We start from the raw sequence: 14,512 nt of genomic DNA on the forward strand, positions 1-14,512 counted from the left end.
ATTCTGCACTCCCTTTGTTTTGTGCATAAGGGTATTATCATGCTGAAGCAGCAAAGGGTCACCCCTAAAACTGTTGCTACAAAGTTGCAAGAAAGGAATTGTCAATGTATGATGTAGACTTAGAGGGATACCGGGACAAGGAAACTTTGCTATATTAATTGTGAAATTAAGCCAATCTCTTACTTTAATAAGTCCACCTAACTTTACCTTGTGCTTTGCTAAACTTCAGGCTAGGACCACACAGAGGCTGAAATATGCAGACAGTAGCCTCCTCTCCTTTTCCCTTCCATAACTATTTTGTTAGAACAGGGGAGAACACAGATTTCGGATTTCAGCAAAAAATAGGCGAGAGCTGGTATTTCACGTTGAAATCTGCACACCATGTTAGCGGTGGAGCAGACACAATGGTTCAGAATGCGAAAAGGAGAGGTGGCAACTGTCTGTTTAGGGGATGAAATCTCCCTTTTTTTTTTAGCCCCTGCACTAGTTTCTCTTTACTGCTGAACTGCAAATTGAAAGTTTGTCAACCCCCCCCCTCCCAGCAGCTGGTATTGTAAACAGAGGCAAGTTTGGTCAGTTTATGGGTCGGAAGCAAGATAACTTCTCCCTGACACCTCAACTGAAGGAATAGCACCTCCATGTTTCTCTGCTGCTGCCCCTACTCTGTTTGGGCTAAGAGCTGATTCTCACTGCCCTGCTGCTCTCCTTGCCTTTCAAATGCGGGTGGATTTCAATGCAAAATGTTGCATTTCTGTGCTGAAATCCACTGCATCTACCTGCCTTAAAGCCAATAATGATTGGCCTTCATGAATTATGGGTGAAGACATGCAAATAACCGAAGGTTCCTGTGACCAACTATGAATCAAGAACCACTCACTGGTTTAATAGCACAGATGCTGGCAGAAGAAAACTGCTTCCTATTCTAGATGATAAATGGCCAAAACTGCCCTTGATTCCTCCAATACATGTTGTTTTCATTTTGGTTTGGTTTTATATACACTGGGCTGGATTTGTCTTTCCAGCGCCCGCCGGCTGGCTGCAGTGTTTCTGCTCTGCGCCCCTCCCCCGTGCGGAAGCACACGCATGAGTACAATGTCCCCCCCCCCGTCCCTATCTGCACCGAGGACTTGCGTGCACCCGGTAAGAAACTAGGAAATTAGCAACGCATGCAGTCCTCAGTACATTGGCAGATGGTGCGGCTGGGCAGCTTGCCGCCACAAATGCGGCCCTGCACACACATGTGTACCTTTTTTTTTTTTATCACTCAGCAGTGACAGGACCAGGAAAGAAGGTCGAGAGATCATCTTGGAAATTGAAATTGTGCTATATGGCACAGGTTAAGCAGTGGATTATAGATAACACCATTATGTTCTACAGAGTTTATCTGCTGTGTAACCTGAGCCTTTTCTGCTTTGAATGGCTGCCCCCATTGCTACACATCAGATTATTTATATAAACAGTAGTAGTGTTTCTGAAGCAAACCCACCAGTTTTACTAGTGCCGGGCAACACTGCATCATATTTTTTTATCACTTTAAAACACATTTTTTGATGTTACTGTTCCTTTAAGTAATTCCTGCTCTTATTTGCTGAAAAATTCACCCACTTGCAGTACTATTCTACTGAGCAAGGTGTCACTATCTTCTGTCATGTCCAAAGGATCCCTTGCAGCCTCCCCAGGCCCTTACTACACATGGACTACACATGGCCAGAAGCCGACAGGACCAGCAGGGAGGGTCGATTGGCCAACTTCCATACAATGTTTGTGTAGTGCCCCACTTCTGCCTCCAAACAGCTGTGTGTCCTGCTCTTTTTGTGATCTCAGAGTGGGGCGAGTCTATAAATAGGGAGGGACACCGGGTTAGGGTAGGGTGCAGGATGAATTTTTGTCAACCCACACATCACTAATGCACACTGCCAAGGGAAACTGCAAGGGATCTCTGGGAAAATTCATAAGGGGCATTCAATGGAAAAATACCCTATTGTGTATGAGAGCTATGGCTCAGGGTATGAGATTAGCGATTATATTTGGGGTATCAAATTAGTCTTTTCCTTTAAAAATGTGTGTAAGAGCCCTTAGCTGTAAAAAAAAGTGCACAAAGTGAGTGAAAAAGATTCCTTTGGAAAATGAGATGCACTTCATGTAACCAACTCCCAAAAATAGTCTTTAAAGGGCATGTAAAGTCTAAAATAGAATAAGGCTAGAAATGCTGTATTTTGTGTTCTAAATATAAACATGAACTTACTGCACCAAAAGCCTAATCAAATAATTTATGCTTTCCAAGTTGGCTACAGGGGGTCACCATCTTGTAACTTTGTTAAACATCTTTGCAAGACTAGACTGTGCACATGCTCAGTGTGGTCTGGGCTGCTTAGGGATCTTCATAAACAAAGCTGCTTGAGTTCTGCATGGTTGGGAAGTAAGGCAGGGCTCCCCCTGCTGTTCATAAGTATGATTGTTTCCCTGTTCAGCAGTTAGGGAACATCTGACAATTCCTATCCACGGCAGTAAATGAAGGGGGAATTTCATTGCATACATACGGTACACATTGTTTAATTAAAGTATATTGGAGACTTTTTTCTTTCATTAAAGTAAAAATGGGATTTTATTTTTTTGCCTTTACTTTATCCTGTGCCATACAGCACAATTTCCACCACTGCTACACAGCAGCTTGTTTGAACTATAGTAGTGTTTCTGGAGCAAACACATCCGTTTTACCAGTGCAGGGAAACATTACATGATATTTTCATTACTTTAAAACACTAATTTTTTTAAACTCTGTGGGGCTGTACTGACATGAGCACAGGTAGACGGCCACATGATACAGATTCTCTTCCCCTGCTGCACTGAAGGAATGCTGCATTTCATTACCTGCACACAAGCAAAGGTAATGATTCCAGGTTCAGGCAGCGCAGCAGAAAACAAGCAGCGGGCAGCAGATCCTTGGCATGCTTTTCTCCACAGGTTGTCTGAGCAGAGTGGCATCTTATATGAAGAGTATTATCTCAACCCATTTTGTTTCAAACAGCACTAGCACTACATAATTCTGATGGGTGTCAGGATCTGGCTGTAAACAACACCATCCTGAAAAATCCTCACTGTTTTCAGATAGATCAGCAGAAATAACGACTTTTTCCATTGCCATTCTATTTTCTATGTGTCACTGTTTTTCTAATATTGAAGTGTAAAGTAATTTTTCACCATCTAAAGACCTCTGGGGGGGGTCGCCGACCCTGTAAACTGTTCTAAATGGATACATTTCTCTTTGTCCCTGCTGAGTATAATCTCTGGGTTTCATTACAGGCAGCTGTTGAAGTGATACAATAGTTGCTAAAACCAGAGAAGCTCCTGAGCAACGGATCAACCAAATATTGTAAAATTGTAACAGTTTAGAGTCTGCACCTGAATTACTGAACATTCAACTTTAAATTTTGGAAAAACAATAAAAAAAATAAATAATGGAAAGTAATTTAAAGACATCTATTTCTGGGGAACAATCTGAAAACAACTGGAAAAAAAGTGCTTGGAAGGTGAACAACCCCTTTAATGTAGTATTTACTTTGGTCAAATTACATTCTGCAAGGTTTAACAGAGAGAAGGCCCTGAAATTGCTTTGGTTGATCTTCTGGTACTCTATTGTATTTATATCATTCCCTTGGCCGTCTCTTGCTGCTATAAAAGCATTACTGTTAAAGGGATCATTCACATTAAAGCAGAAGGAAAGGCTTCGTACACCCTGGGCCGGTGTAGTTTTCTGCTGATAGGAGCACCGGCCCGGGGTTTCAGGTAAGTCAATACAATCACTTGGGGGTGCCTAACATTTGATACCCCCAAGTGCAAACAGACTTTCCTTCTCCTTTAAAGATAAACCTTTAGTGGCAAGTTTAATTGGAATTTGTTCTTAATTTGCAGTGTCAAAAAAAAAAAAAAAAAAAAATGAAATGGATTTGTTTGAAAACACGGACCAGGAAGCTGTTCCAATGTCAGATTAGAAGAAATATAGGAACAGGTATGAACCTAGATTTAAACTCCAACCAGATTTTCAGCTTGCCGTGGTTAATTGGCAACACAGCTGTTTTAATCAAAAAATACTAAAAAAGTGGAGTTAAAGTTCTATTTAAATAAACCATTTCTATACTCACACCTATGAGAGATTTTTTTTTATTCATGCGCTTTCTGGATATAGAGAGGCCAAAAGATGAAGTAATTAGAAAATGAATGGCAAGTAATTGGAAGGTGCAATACAGAGAAACGCAACACTTTTTTTTTTTTTTTTTTTTAGAATATTTATTTTTTACAATTTTTAAATCAGAGATCATTTAACTCAGACTGATTCCTGCACGGGGGGTTCATAGCCATCAGCACGTTCCACTTTGGCACCAGTCTCATCTCCTGCTGGTTTTCCAGTACCACCACCCTCGCCATGAAGTTCCATTAGTTTGCCCACTGGAGGGAACAGAGAAAATTCATTTTAAAAAAGCCACTCACATAATCGGTAGAAAATGTAGATAAAAGAACCAGTACATCTCATGTCAGTAATCACAGACACTCATGGAACTGAAAGGTTTATCATCATATGTCCCTATGTCCCCTGGTTAATGGAACTTTTAGGATATTTTGGGGGTTATTTATCAAGATCCAAATTTCTCAGTGTTTCTAATATCAAACTTTGAGCAATTTCAAATTCCCGAATGGACCTTATTTAGAAAAAATGCCTGAAAAAAATAGGGTCAGGCATACTTCTGAGTTTTCCCCAAAAACTCTGAATGGTTTTCCTCAAAAACTATTTTTTCACCTAAATCATCAGATACCACAACAGACATTAGCGCAGACACTGGGACCTTCCCCATTGACTTATACAGGACCTTGAGAACTATTAGATGCTGCGGATTCGGAGTTTTAAGACCATCTGACTAATATCGAAAAATTTGGTTTTTTTTGCTTCAAAAAAGACGTATTATTCGATGTTCAGATCTTGATAAATAACCCCTTTAAGTGAATAAGATGTGAGTGCACTGAGCGAAGATATATGAACGGTAATGTAACTGCAGCCTCATGTTCTACACCAGGGATCCCCAACCTTTTGAACCCGTGAGCAACATTCAGAATTAATGCATGAAAAATTTTCCCGCAGTGCCAAATAAGGGCTGTAATTGGTCATTTAGTAGCCCCTATGTGGATTGTCAACCTACATTGAGGCTCTGTTTGGCAGTACACCTGGTTTTTATACAACCAAAACTTGCTCCCAAGACAGAAATTCAAAAATAAGCTCCTGCTTTGAGGCCACTGGGGCAACATCCAAGGGGCTGGAGAGCAACATGTTACTCACGAGCTACTGGTTGGAGATCACTGTTCTACACTAAAGCATTTCAATATAAAATTTCTGGAAAAAGTGAAGAATTTTAGTAACAATTCAGTTTAGCTCAGCACAAATACTTCCTGAAAGACAGGCAGATAAAACAGCTATAAAATCTGATCTACAGCTAAAACTGCAGTTCTGCTCAGTCCAAAAAAATGCTATGTTTTTTTTTGTTTTTTTTACAGTCTGTAAACATACATCAGGAAAATCAATAGAACAAGTGAAGTTCTAAAGCCGATTTCAAGAAAGAATTCATTCTATTAGGCTTGTAATAAATATGTAGAGTTTATCCACTACACTATGAAACAGGCAAGAGGGAACAGAGGTACAAGTAGAATATGCTCCAAATAACTTTAGAGTGAGACAATAAACCTGCTATAAAATCAAATTTGAGTTGTAAAACAGCTTACGCTCAAACTTTGGCTTCTTCAGCATCTTCACTTTGCGGACGTAGACATCGTGGAGAGGATAAATGGACTGGCAGGCCTTTTCAATATCTTTGCCTATGCTGTCTGGAATCCTGAGAACATGACAAAAGAAAATGATCTCTAATTCTCTAAGGAGATCTTCTCCTGCTCTTCCCTCCCGCGACCTAGCACTGCCGGCACCTACATTTATAGACTCGCCCATCCCTTTTGTGACATCACAGCAGGGAAGGTCTATAAATAGAGGGATAATGGTGGGCCGGGGTTGAGAATTTCTTGACCCGCACAATAATAGACGCCACAGTTTAACAAAAAACATTGGTTTGACAAAGGAAAATCACAATGATCTTAAAGGAGACAGGATAAATGAAAAAACCCTAATTTTGTAGGAAATTATAAGTTATATATGAAGTGTTGCTTTTACATGGTGCTAAAAATTTATATTATCTTTATAAATGGCCCCTTTATTAGAGCTCACTGGTCCCTGTCTGTTTCAAATGAGGGGTGGGCATGTGCCAACGGTCCCTGCAAGAAGCACAGTAGGAAGGGGACAGCCAATCACAGCCCTGCAGTCAAACAAGCACAGACAGACTTCAGTTCCCTATCAGGTCCAGCTAGCTACTGATTGGTTTCTGTCCTACAGTGCAGTGAACTGAGTGCCGTCGGCTCCCTTCCACAGCCTGGGAAATCAGGGAGCAGCAAGTGGAAGAGAAAGGAGGGATTATTGGGGTTTTACAGAAATATTCAATAAATCAGCCTGAAACAATACTTTTTTAAGCACAATTCTTCTGCATCTAAATAAGTATAATGCACTGGTATGTGCTTATTTTTTACATAAAATGTCTAATTTAAAGCAAAAATCGCCAATAATTATTTGGGACTGAAACACTGTCATTACTCATTCCTGGAAGCCAGAGAATAAAGCAAAGCTAATAGGGTATAAAAACAGATGAACTTACAGTTTATTGACGACTTCCTTCAGGTCATTTGTTTGCACTTCGCGGGTCATAATTTCAAACATCTTCTTGCGAATTTGACGGACCTGTTGGTGCTGAGCGTAGGAAGTCTTCCTGATCTGATTGTTCCGCTTCTTAGTGAATCCAACACAGAAGAGACGGAGCAGGTAGCCATCGGTGGTCTTCACATCAACATGGGCTTCAATCATGGTCTGTAAAGAGTTAAGCAAGTCAATCAAGAAAGGTATTAAACCCATTCTCAAAAAGGACTCTTGTAGATTTAATTTTGGCACACAGAATGTAAGCTTCAAGCATAAGTTTGGAGAAAGCAACAATTCCCGAAAGTAAGTTGATTACAACTCTTGCATATTTAATGCTCATTAAAACAAGTTAATCAAAAAACTATTTTGAAGGTACAAAACTACCAAAGAAACTATACTACTGAATGTTACAGCCAATCATTGAAGGCCTTGTGTTATGTCATCAAGTTCTCAGAGTTCAGAAGAAGGAATAGACAAATTCTCACCATACCTTCTGCATTCAGTCTTTAAAATTCTAAAAATAATGCATATTAAGAAGGAAGTCCTTGAAGTAATTTAAATATTTAGGGTTTGCAGTGAACACTTATGTATGTACAGATAAACAAAAACCACAGAATGAATGGGACACACTGATCAGATGGACGACAGTCCCATGAAGTAAAGCACATCGACCCGGGGTTTGTATGGGATTAAATCTGCAGTCAAACCAGCAGTTAAATAAATCAAACTAGAATCTTCCCTATGCACGGCTATTGCACTTATCAGTAGTTAAGAATGCTGGGTGATGCACTCCACCATTTGTTTGACCACAGATAAACACATGAATTGAGATGACCTGATTAGACCCACGAGCATTGAGATTTGTGCATTTGCACCGCTCAATAAGCATTTCATTAGATGCACATTCTAAAGACCCCAAATGTAAAACTGCTATGCAACATTTCCTCAGCGATCCAGCAGCCACTTCATACAAGAAGCCCATGAAGAGACTCCTGCAGTCTTTATATACAGTCTATTGCAGTGTGCAGATTTCTTCTACCAAAAGCAGTAATATAGTCACCTAATCTAATTATTTTAGCAAGAATAAATTGCTTGTCACAATGTCAGTCACCACTCTAAGGGTGGCACAGAGTCTGCAGTTCAACTTTAGTTCGTTAAATTTTTTTTTTTTTAATTACGTATTTCATTGTCCTGTATTTGAAACAATACGTGTTTTTGCCATCATGTTTTCGTGGTATATTTGGGTTTGATATAATTACTAAAGTACCCAGTAGGATCTTAAGAGGTAGAAGACAAACGGACTTGTTATAAGTCACAATTCAACTACAATATCCACTTGCCAACTGTAAATTTCCCTAATGCCTCTGCAATAAAATTCAACGATACCAGTGAAACATTCAATAGCAATGCTCATTTGTAGGCAACATGTAGCACTAAGGGTCAGGGCACACAGGCAGATTCAGGAAAAGTAGTTTCCCGGCGACAAATCTATTCTTCGAGGCGACTAATCTCCCCGAACTGCCTTTCCGCCAGCTAAAATGTAAATCGCCAGCATGATGGCACTCTGCACAATTCGTTTTCCGAAGTTGCCCAAAGATGCCTCATTAGGAAACTTCGGGCAACTTCAGAAAACTAATCGGGCCATCCTGCCAGCGATTTACTTTTTTTTTTTACACTACAAGCAAGATGCAAACAAGTCAAGCTCCTGTTCAGACATAGAAGCTAATGGAATAAATTATCCCTTCTTAAAGAAAAGGTTTACCTCTAGGGAAGCCAACCTCCAACACAGCACTCATCTGTCGAGGCATTTTTAGGTAAAGTCAACAAATATTCATGTTCCTTAACCATTTTTAAGAATTAGATAGGACCTTTAGAGTAATTCTACTCTACAATGAGAAGTGTTGATGCAAAATTGTAAGTAAAGTGACTGTGGCTCATGGGGATGAAGCATCCAGCCAAAGGAATTTATACACAAATTAAGTCTTGATTACCAGAGGGCAGTGACTTACTAAATCGCTATTCTATACAGTTATCACATAGCGCCCGAGCTCCAATGTTGCCTAAACCGGTATCTGCTGCTCCTAGAATTCATATTCCAGGTCTCATTTCAAAATGATTCTTCCCTTGGCTAAACTTACCTGCCATTTCTTGACCATAGAGCACATCTTATCACGAGTGAGATCCATGCCATGGAAGTTGGTCAGGCAGTTTTTGCCCTGGACATCTTCTGTAATTAACTTGAATTTACGGAAAGCCACTTCATCATTTTGCAGATCAGCCAAGCTAACTTCAAAGACGCGACCCTTCAGCCCATCGGAGGCAATTTCTATTGAAGGGGAGGAGAACGTTTAGCATTAGATCTGGATTCTATTATTTAGCAGCCCAGTAAAATGAATACATATACAGAAAAATTTATCAGAGTGAATACAGTGGTGGAACATCAGAACGATCACATCGACATCATAGAAATCATTTGGGATTGAAACATTTTTATCATTAATTTCTATGTTCATACAACCTTTTTAATACTGTCTAGCGCATAGAATAAGTAACAAAACAAAGACAGCAAAAAGTAATTCCCTTCAGTATACTGGAACACACACTGGAAACGTTATTTAAAGCAATACGGACACGTTCCTATAAAAATCATAGGAACGTGTGTCCATATCAAGTATGTGCTGCAGCCGGAATAGTTCCCTGCAAAGCCGCCCCCAGTCCCACGAACCTGTGTGCAGCTGACCCACTGACACTACTAATGGATCTTCCATGTTGCTTCAGTGACGTTGGCCTGGGGGCAGAGCGATCCTTCCATAGGCTGAAGTCCTGTTTTTATTTGAAATCAGCCTATGGAAGGATCGCGCCGCCCCTAGCCCAGAGTCACTGAAACGGTTCAGAAGATCATTTAGCAATGACTGAGGGTCGGGTGAATGCAGGATTGCAGGAAACTTTTCTGGGTGCAGCATTTACTTGATACCGACACGTTCCTATGATTTTTATAGGAACATGTCAGTATTGCTTCAACCAGAGGCACAATAAAAAAAAAAAAAAAAAAAAAAAAAAAGGAATAACGGGATTAAAAATATAATACACTAGATGCACATTGCAGGTAAAGAAAACAGACATGCAGTTCAGATTATTTACACTGGATGTGATATTCCTAAGGCTGCACATATTTCCACTTACTGGTTCCTTGTGTTCTGGTGACAAGAGTCTTTCCAAGGTTGCGGATATTGAACATGGCAGGGGCCTTGACATCATACCAATCCTTTTTGGAGAAGGGGTCCACACTAGAAAAAACAAAATGGTGTTTAGTATAGTAGCCAGAAGCTGTGGCTGAACTTCATATGTGTTTTTTTTATAGCACCCCATACCCACCCCTTAAAACTAATGGCAGTCCTATGTTTTTAAAAATGGGCGTTGGTTTGGGCAATGTGTCTGTCTCTTAAAAAGGCATACTGGTGGGGGAGGAGCTATCCCTCAGTCTGAAACCAAGGTTCAACAGACACTGACTACAAGTAATGTTACTATGCAGAAAATTAAAAGACTTTATAGTATAACCAGAGGTAAACAAGTTAGTGACCACCATATGGGGTTTACCTTGACGTGGTATGGTGGCTTTTCAACTTTATGATCATAACTTTGTAACTAAAAACCCCTGTTTTGTAAACACATGCACTTGCATTGATACTGAATTACAGACAGGGGCCCAGGGAATGTGCACTGAAAAGTAGCACTTCAATATACTTTAGCCTTTTGAGTGCTCCCACAACCCCCCCTATTTTTGTATATTGTTTAGTATAGTGTTATCACTGTATGGACATTAAACTGCTCCAGTCTTACTACAAACAGTGTAAATTGCCAGTTATTCCCTTTATGAGGAGCACACAGAATGCATTGTGTAGTAACCCACCGTTTAAGTTACCCACCGCCCAACAGAACATATTCAGATTAAAATTGAAAAGGGGAGGGTCACTGTCAAATCCAATTACCAACATCATACACATTTCAATTTAAAGACAAACAGTCACAGGCACTGCTATCTCAGCTGCCAGGTCACACGTTTCCCAGGGAATCCAATGCATGTGACAGAAGGGAACCATGGGGCCCTGACGGCCATAATATTAGTACAACACACAGGTTTTTTTGGGGGGGGGGGGAAGAGGCAACTACATGATAACCTAATAAAATAGAGTTTGTATATGAGAGAAATGGAGGGAGTGATAGTTACAAGCCACATGCAGAGTCCAAAGTGCTTCCAGAATCCCCGAGCAAATCAGGAAGGTGCCGGCCTATCCCCCCCCCCCCCCCCAGTACAGCCATGTAGTACAGTCCAGTCACACACAGTCAATTGCTAAGACACTCACTCTCTGAGCACTTAGTAGGGTCCCAGCATGGAAAGCGCAGGACAGGAACGCTTCCGCAGAGACGGACATGAAACCGAAGCGCGCACATATACAAACACACACATATATATATATACACATATACACACACGCGAGTCCGCCGGACCCTCACACACAAGACACAATGCTAGTGCAGACACAGCAGCCAGACAGGCCTCCCCTATTACTCGCCAAGCCGGCAACCCCCTCACCACTATCCGCCCTGAATCCCCGCCATCCGGCCCTCAACAACACATGAAAATTCTACCCAGAGGCCACGACGCTTCCACATTCAATCTCCGCGCACTATTTCTACTCACATCTTCTTTTTGGCACCCTTCTTGCCGCCTTTAGTCAGCCTCTTGTTCTTGCCGACTGCCATCTTGCTGAGCTGGGAGAGAAAGAGGAAGCGCAGGCCCAACACGCGAGATTTCACAGCGGCTGGAGACCAACGAGACGTGCAGAGCCCGAGAAGTACGAGGACATCTAGTGGCCAGAGGGAATAATGGGAATAATGCTCAGCTGTGTGTTTGGTTCTGGGTTGCCAGGTTGGAGGCTTTCCAGACAAATTGGGCTACTAATTTAAGCCCAGGTGGGGTTTGAAAAGCCAAGGTACAGGTTTGGGCTACCTTTTGGTCCCGTGGCTGGTTTGTAATTTGAAAATCAGCCAAAGTTTTTTCTTGCCAAGACTGTGTCTCCCAATGCATGTTGGATAATGTAGTTTTTGTTTAAAGGAGAATTCAACCCTTCAGCGCTAAAATTACTCCCCCTCCCCCCGACCTACCTGCCCCCCCCCCATGGCAAATGGAGTTCCTCTCCTGTTGAGCTCAGGGCAGCCATGTTCGCCCGTGCGCTCTTCTTCCTGTATTCGCCGGCATTTGGTGGCGCATGTGCAGCAGAGGGACTTACTGGTAAGGATCTACTGCGCATGTGCCCAAAAGTCACGAAGTTTCTAATTTCTTTTTTCGGAAACTTCGTGACTTTCGGCGCATGCGCAGTAGATCCTTATCGATAAATCCCTCTACTGCGCATGCGCCACCAAATACAGGAAGAAGAGCACACAGGTGAACATGGCTGCCGTGAACTCAACAGGAGAGGAACTGCACGGAGGGGTCAGTAACAAGTTAGGTGCATTTGCCCGGGAGGGAGGGGGAGGGATTTTAGCGCAGAAGGAGTTGAATTCTCCTTTTACAATTTGCCAACTGCCAAGTTTAATGTAAGACTACAATACCCAGCATGCAATGGGACTGACTTGTGTAGAAGTCGGGAGTTACCAGAATTTGGGCTCTGTCCCGCAGCCTGTCATCCCTCTCAAAGGAGATTTCAACTCTAAACTTTAAAAACCCCTACCCTACATAGACCCCCCTCCCTCTTCCCCCCATCCTAAGTGTTACCCCAGGCAAATGCCCCTGGCCAGTAAAAATGATTTTTGATCCTAATGTTATTAATAGGGAGAAAAGAAAAATATATAGGAAGACCAGAATTCTTTTCCAGAAAAGGTGGCAACCCTACTTACCCCTCAGTGCAGTTTCAGGCATCGGAGTTCACAGGCGCCATCTTCAGCCACTTCTGTAATCTTCACAATGAGACTGGCGCTTCAGCAATTTTTTTTAGTTTCTGTGCATGTGCAGTTGTCGTGAAACCGGAAATTTCTCCAACCGCGCATGTGCCGACATGCCGGTCTCATTCCGAAGAGAAGAAGATGGTGCCTGTGAACTGCGATGCCTGCATCTGCACTGAGGTAAGTAAAACGTTAGGGGCATTTGCCTGGGTTAACAGGCTGGGGGGAGGAGGGAGGGGGGTCTAGGTAGGGTAGGGTAGGGTTTTTTTAAGTTTAGGGTTGAATTCTCCTTTAAGCATTCTCACATTTTCCAGTGACGTTGCTCAATTTCAGACAATTTTGGGACAGAAATCTGCTAGCCACCAAAATATCTAAAAGTTGAGCTGTTTTACCAATATTTATTGAAATTGTTTAATTATTAGGGCCTTATGGGACCCCTCTATCTCCTGGGCCCCCCTCCGTAGTTATGTCCCTGGTGATGGGCGAATCTATCCCATTTTGCTTCATGGAAAAATTTGCGAAACAGTGAAAATTTGAAAAAGGCGTATTTTCACAAATATTCATTTATTTATTTATTTCTTCATTGCACATATTGGGCTACTTTTTAAGTGTCTCTTGGCTAGTTTTGGGCTGGTTTTGAAAATTAGACTTGGCAACCCTGGTTTGGTTGACTGTGCTAGTGTGGCTAGTTGTTGGTGCCCACTCTCCCCTGATTGTGGCCCTGCTGATATGTATGCTGATATATATATATATATATATATATATATATATATATATATCACTGTATATATCACCATATACTGTATATATACAGTTTATCACCAGTACACCAGAAATCAAGTATTTTTACAATTACTTTCTGTTTTCTATTTGTGACCGTTCTAATATTGAAGTGTATAGTTTCACCTTCTAAAGCAGCTCTGAGAAGGGGGGGTGGTCACCGACTCTTTAAAAGTTCTAAAGTGATACATTTAATTCATTTGTTATCTTTGTACAGGATCCCTGAGTTCCATTAAAGGCAGCTGTCAGAACTGATACAATAATTGCTAATATTCCACAGTTACTGCTGAGAACTGTATCAACTAATTGTATCAACTAAACGTAGCAAATTGTAACAGTTCAGATGCTCCTGGATCACTGAGCTGCCAGACTGAAACACTAGAGACAGGTACATTAAACATCAAACTTAAATATTGGGAAAACGGTAAGTATATAAACATATCAGAAAGTCTTACAGCTTTTCCTATTGGTACAGCAGGACACTAGAAACATGATCTTTCAGTGAAAAGGCTGTAAGGTTCCACCTGGACAGTATTTTAGTGGCCAGGCTGATAGAAATGATGGTACATGGCAATGTTATTAATGGGTAATAAAGCATAAAAAATTATTTGACAGCTATTTTTTTTTTTTTTTTACAAAATTGGCAGTCCTGCATGCTGCCTCAACAGCCTAGTAGTTGTCAGGATAATAATGAATAGCATTGAGCTCCATAAACAAGGACATTTGGAAGTGCCTTATGCACAATAATAGAAGAGGAACAATTCCCTCTGTTAGGTTGTTGAGCCTGTGTAGCATATGTAGGGTTGAAAGAGTTCCCTGCTGAACCCAAATACATAGTATATTTACAGACTCATGAAAAGTTTATCTTTGTTCATATTTTTGTGAACAGGTGGCGTCATCTAACCAGTTTTTTGATAATAAGTGATCCAGCAGCCTTACTTGTTCCATTTTATAGTGGCCCATTTGTATATTTTGCATCGTGTCCAGTCCAAATGTTATGTGAAATCT

The 14,512-nt window shown here is 41.2% G+C and overlaps 1 protein-coding gene across 1 annotated transcript; it reads right to left on the bottom strand.

Annotated features, from left to right (window-relative positions):
- Positions 1–4,263: 4,263 nt before the first annotated feature.
- rps3a.S (ribosomal protein S3A S homeolog) lies at positions 4,264–11,556 on the bottom strand. The gene is made up of 6 exons (NM_001086856.1): positions 11,484–11,556; positions 9,965–10,068; positions 8,920–9,107; positions 6,744–6,952; positions 5,770–5,879; positions 4,264–4,446 (listed from the first exon to the last, which is right to left on the bottom strand). Exons 1-6 carry the CDS (start codon positions 11,543–11,545, stop codon positions 4,325–4,327), a joined length of 795 nt encoding a protein of 264 aa, NP_001080325.1. The 5' UTR covers positions 11,546–11,556; the 3' UTR covers positions 4,264–4,324.
- Positions 11,557–14,512: the final 2,956 nt, after the last annotated feature.

The sequence above is a fragment of the Xenopus laevis genome, chromosome 1S (assembly GCF_017654675.1).
Source record: "Xenopus laevis strain J_2021 chromosome 1S, Xenopus_laevis_v10.1, whole genome shotgun sequence".
NCBI classification, from domain to species: domain Eukaryota; kingdom Metazoa; phylum Chordata; class Amphibia; order Anura; family Pipidae; genus Xenopus; species Xenopus laevis.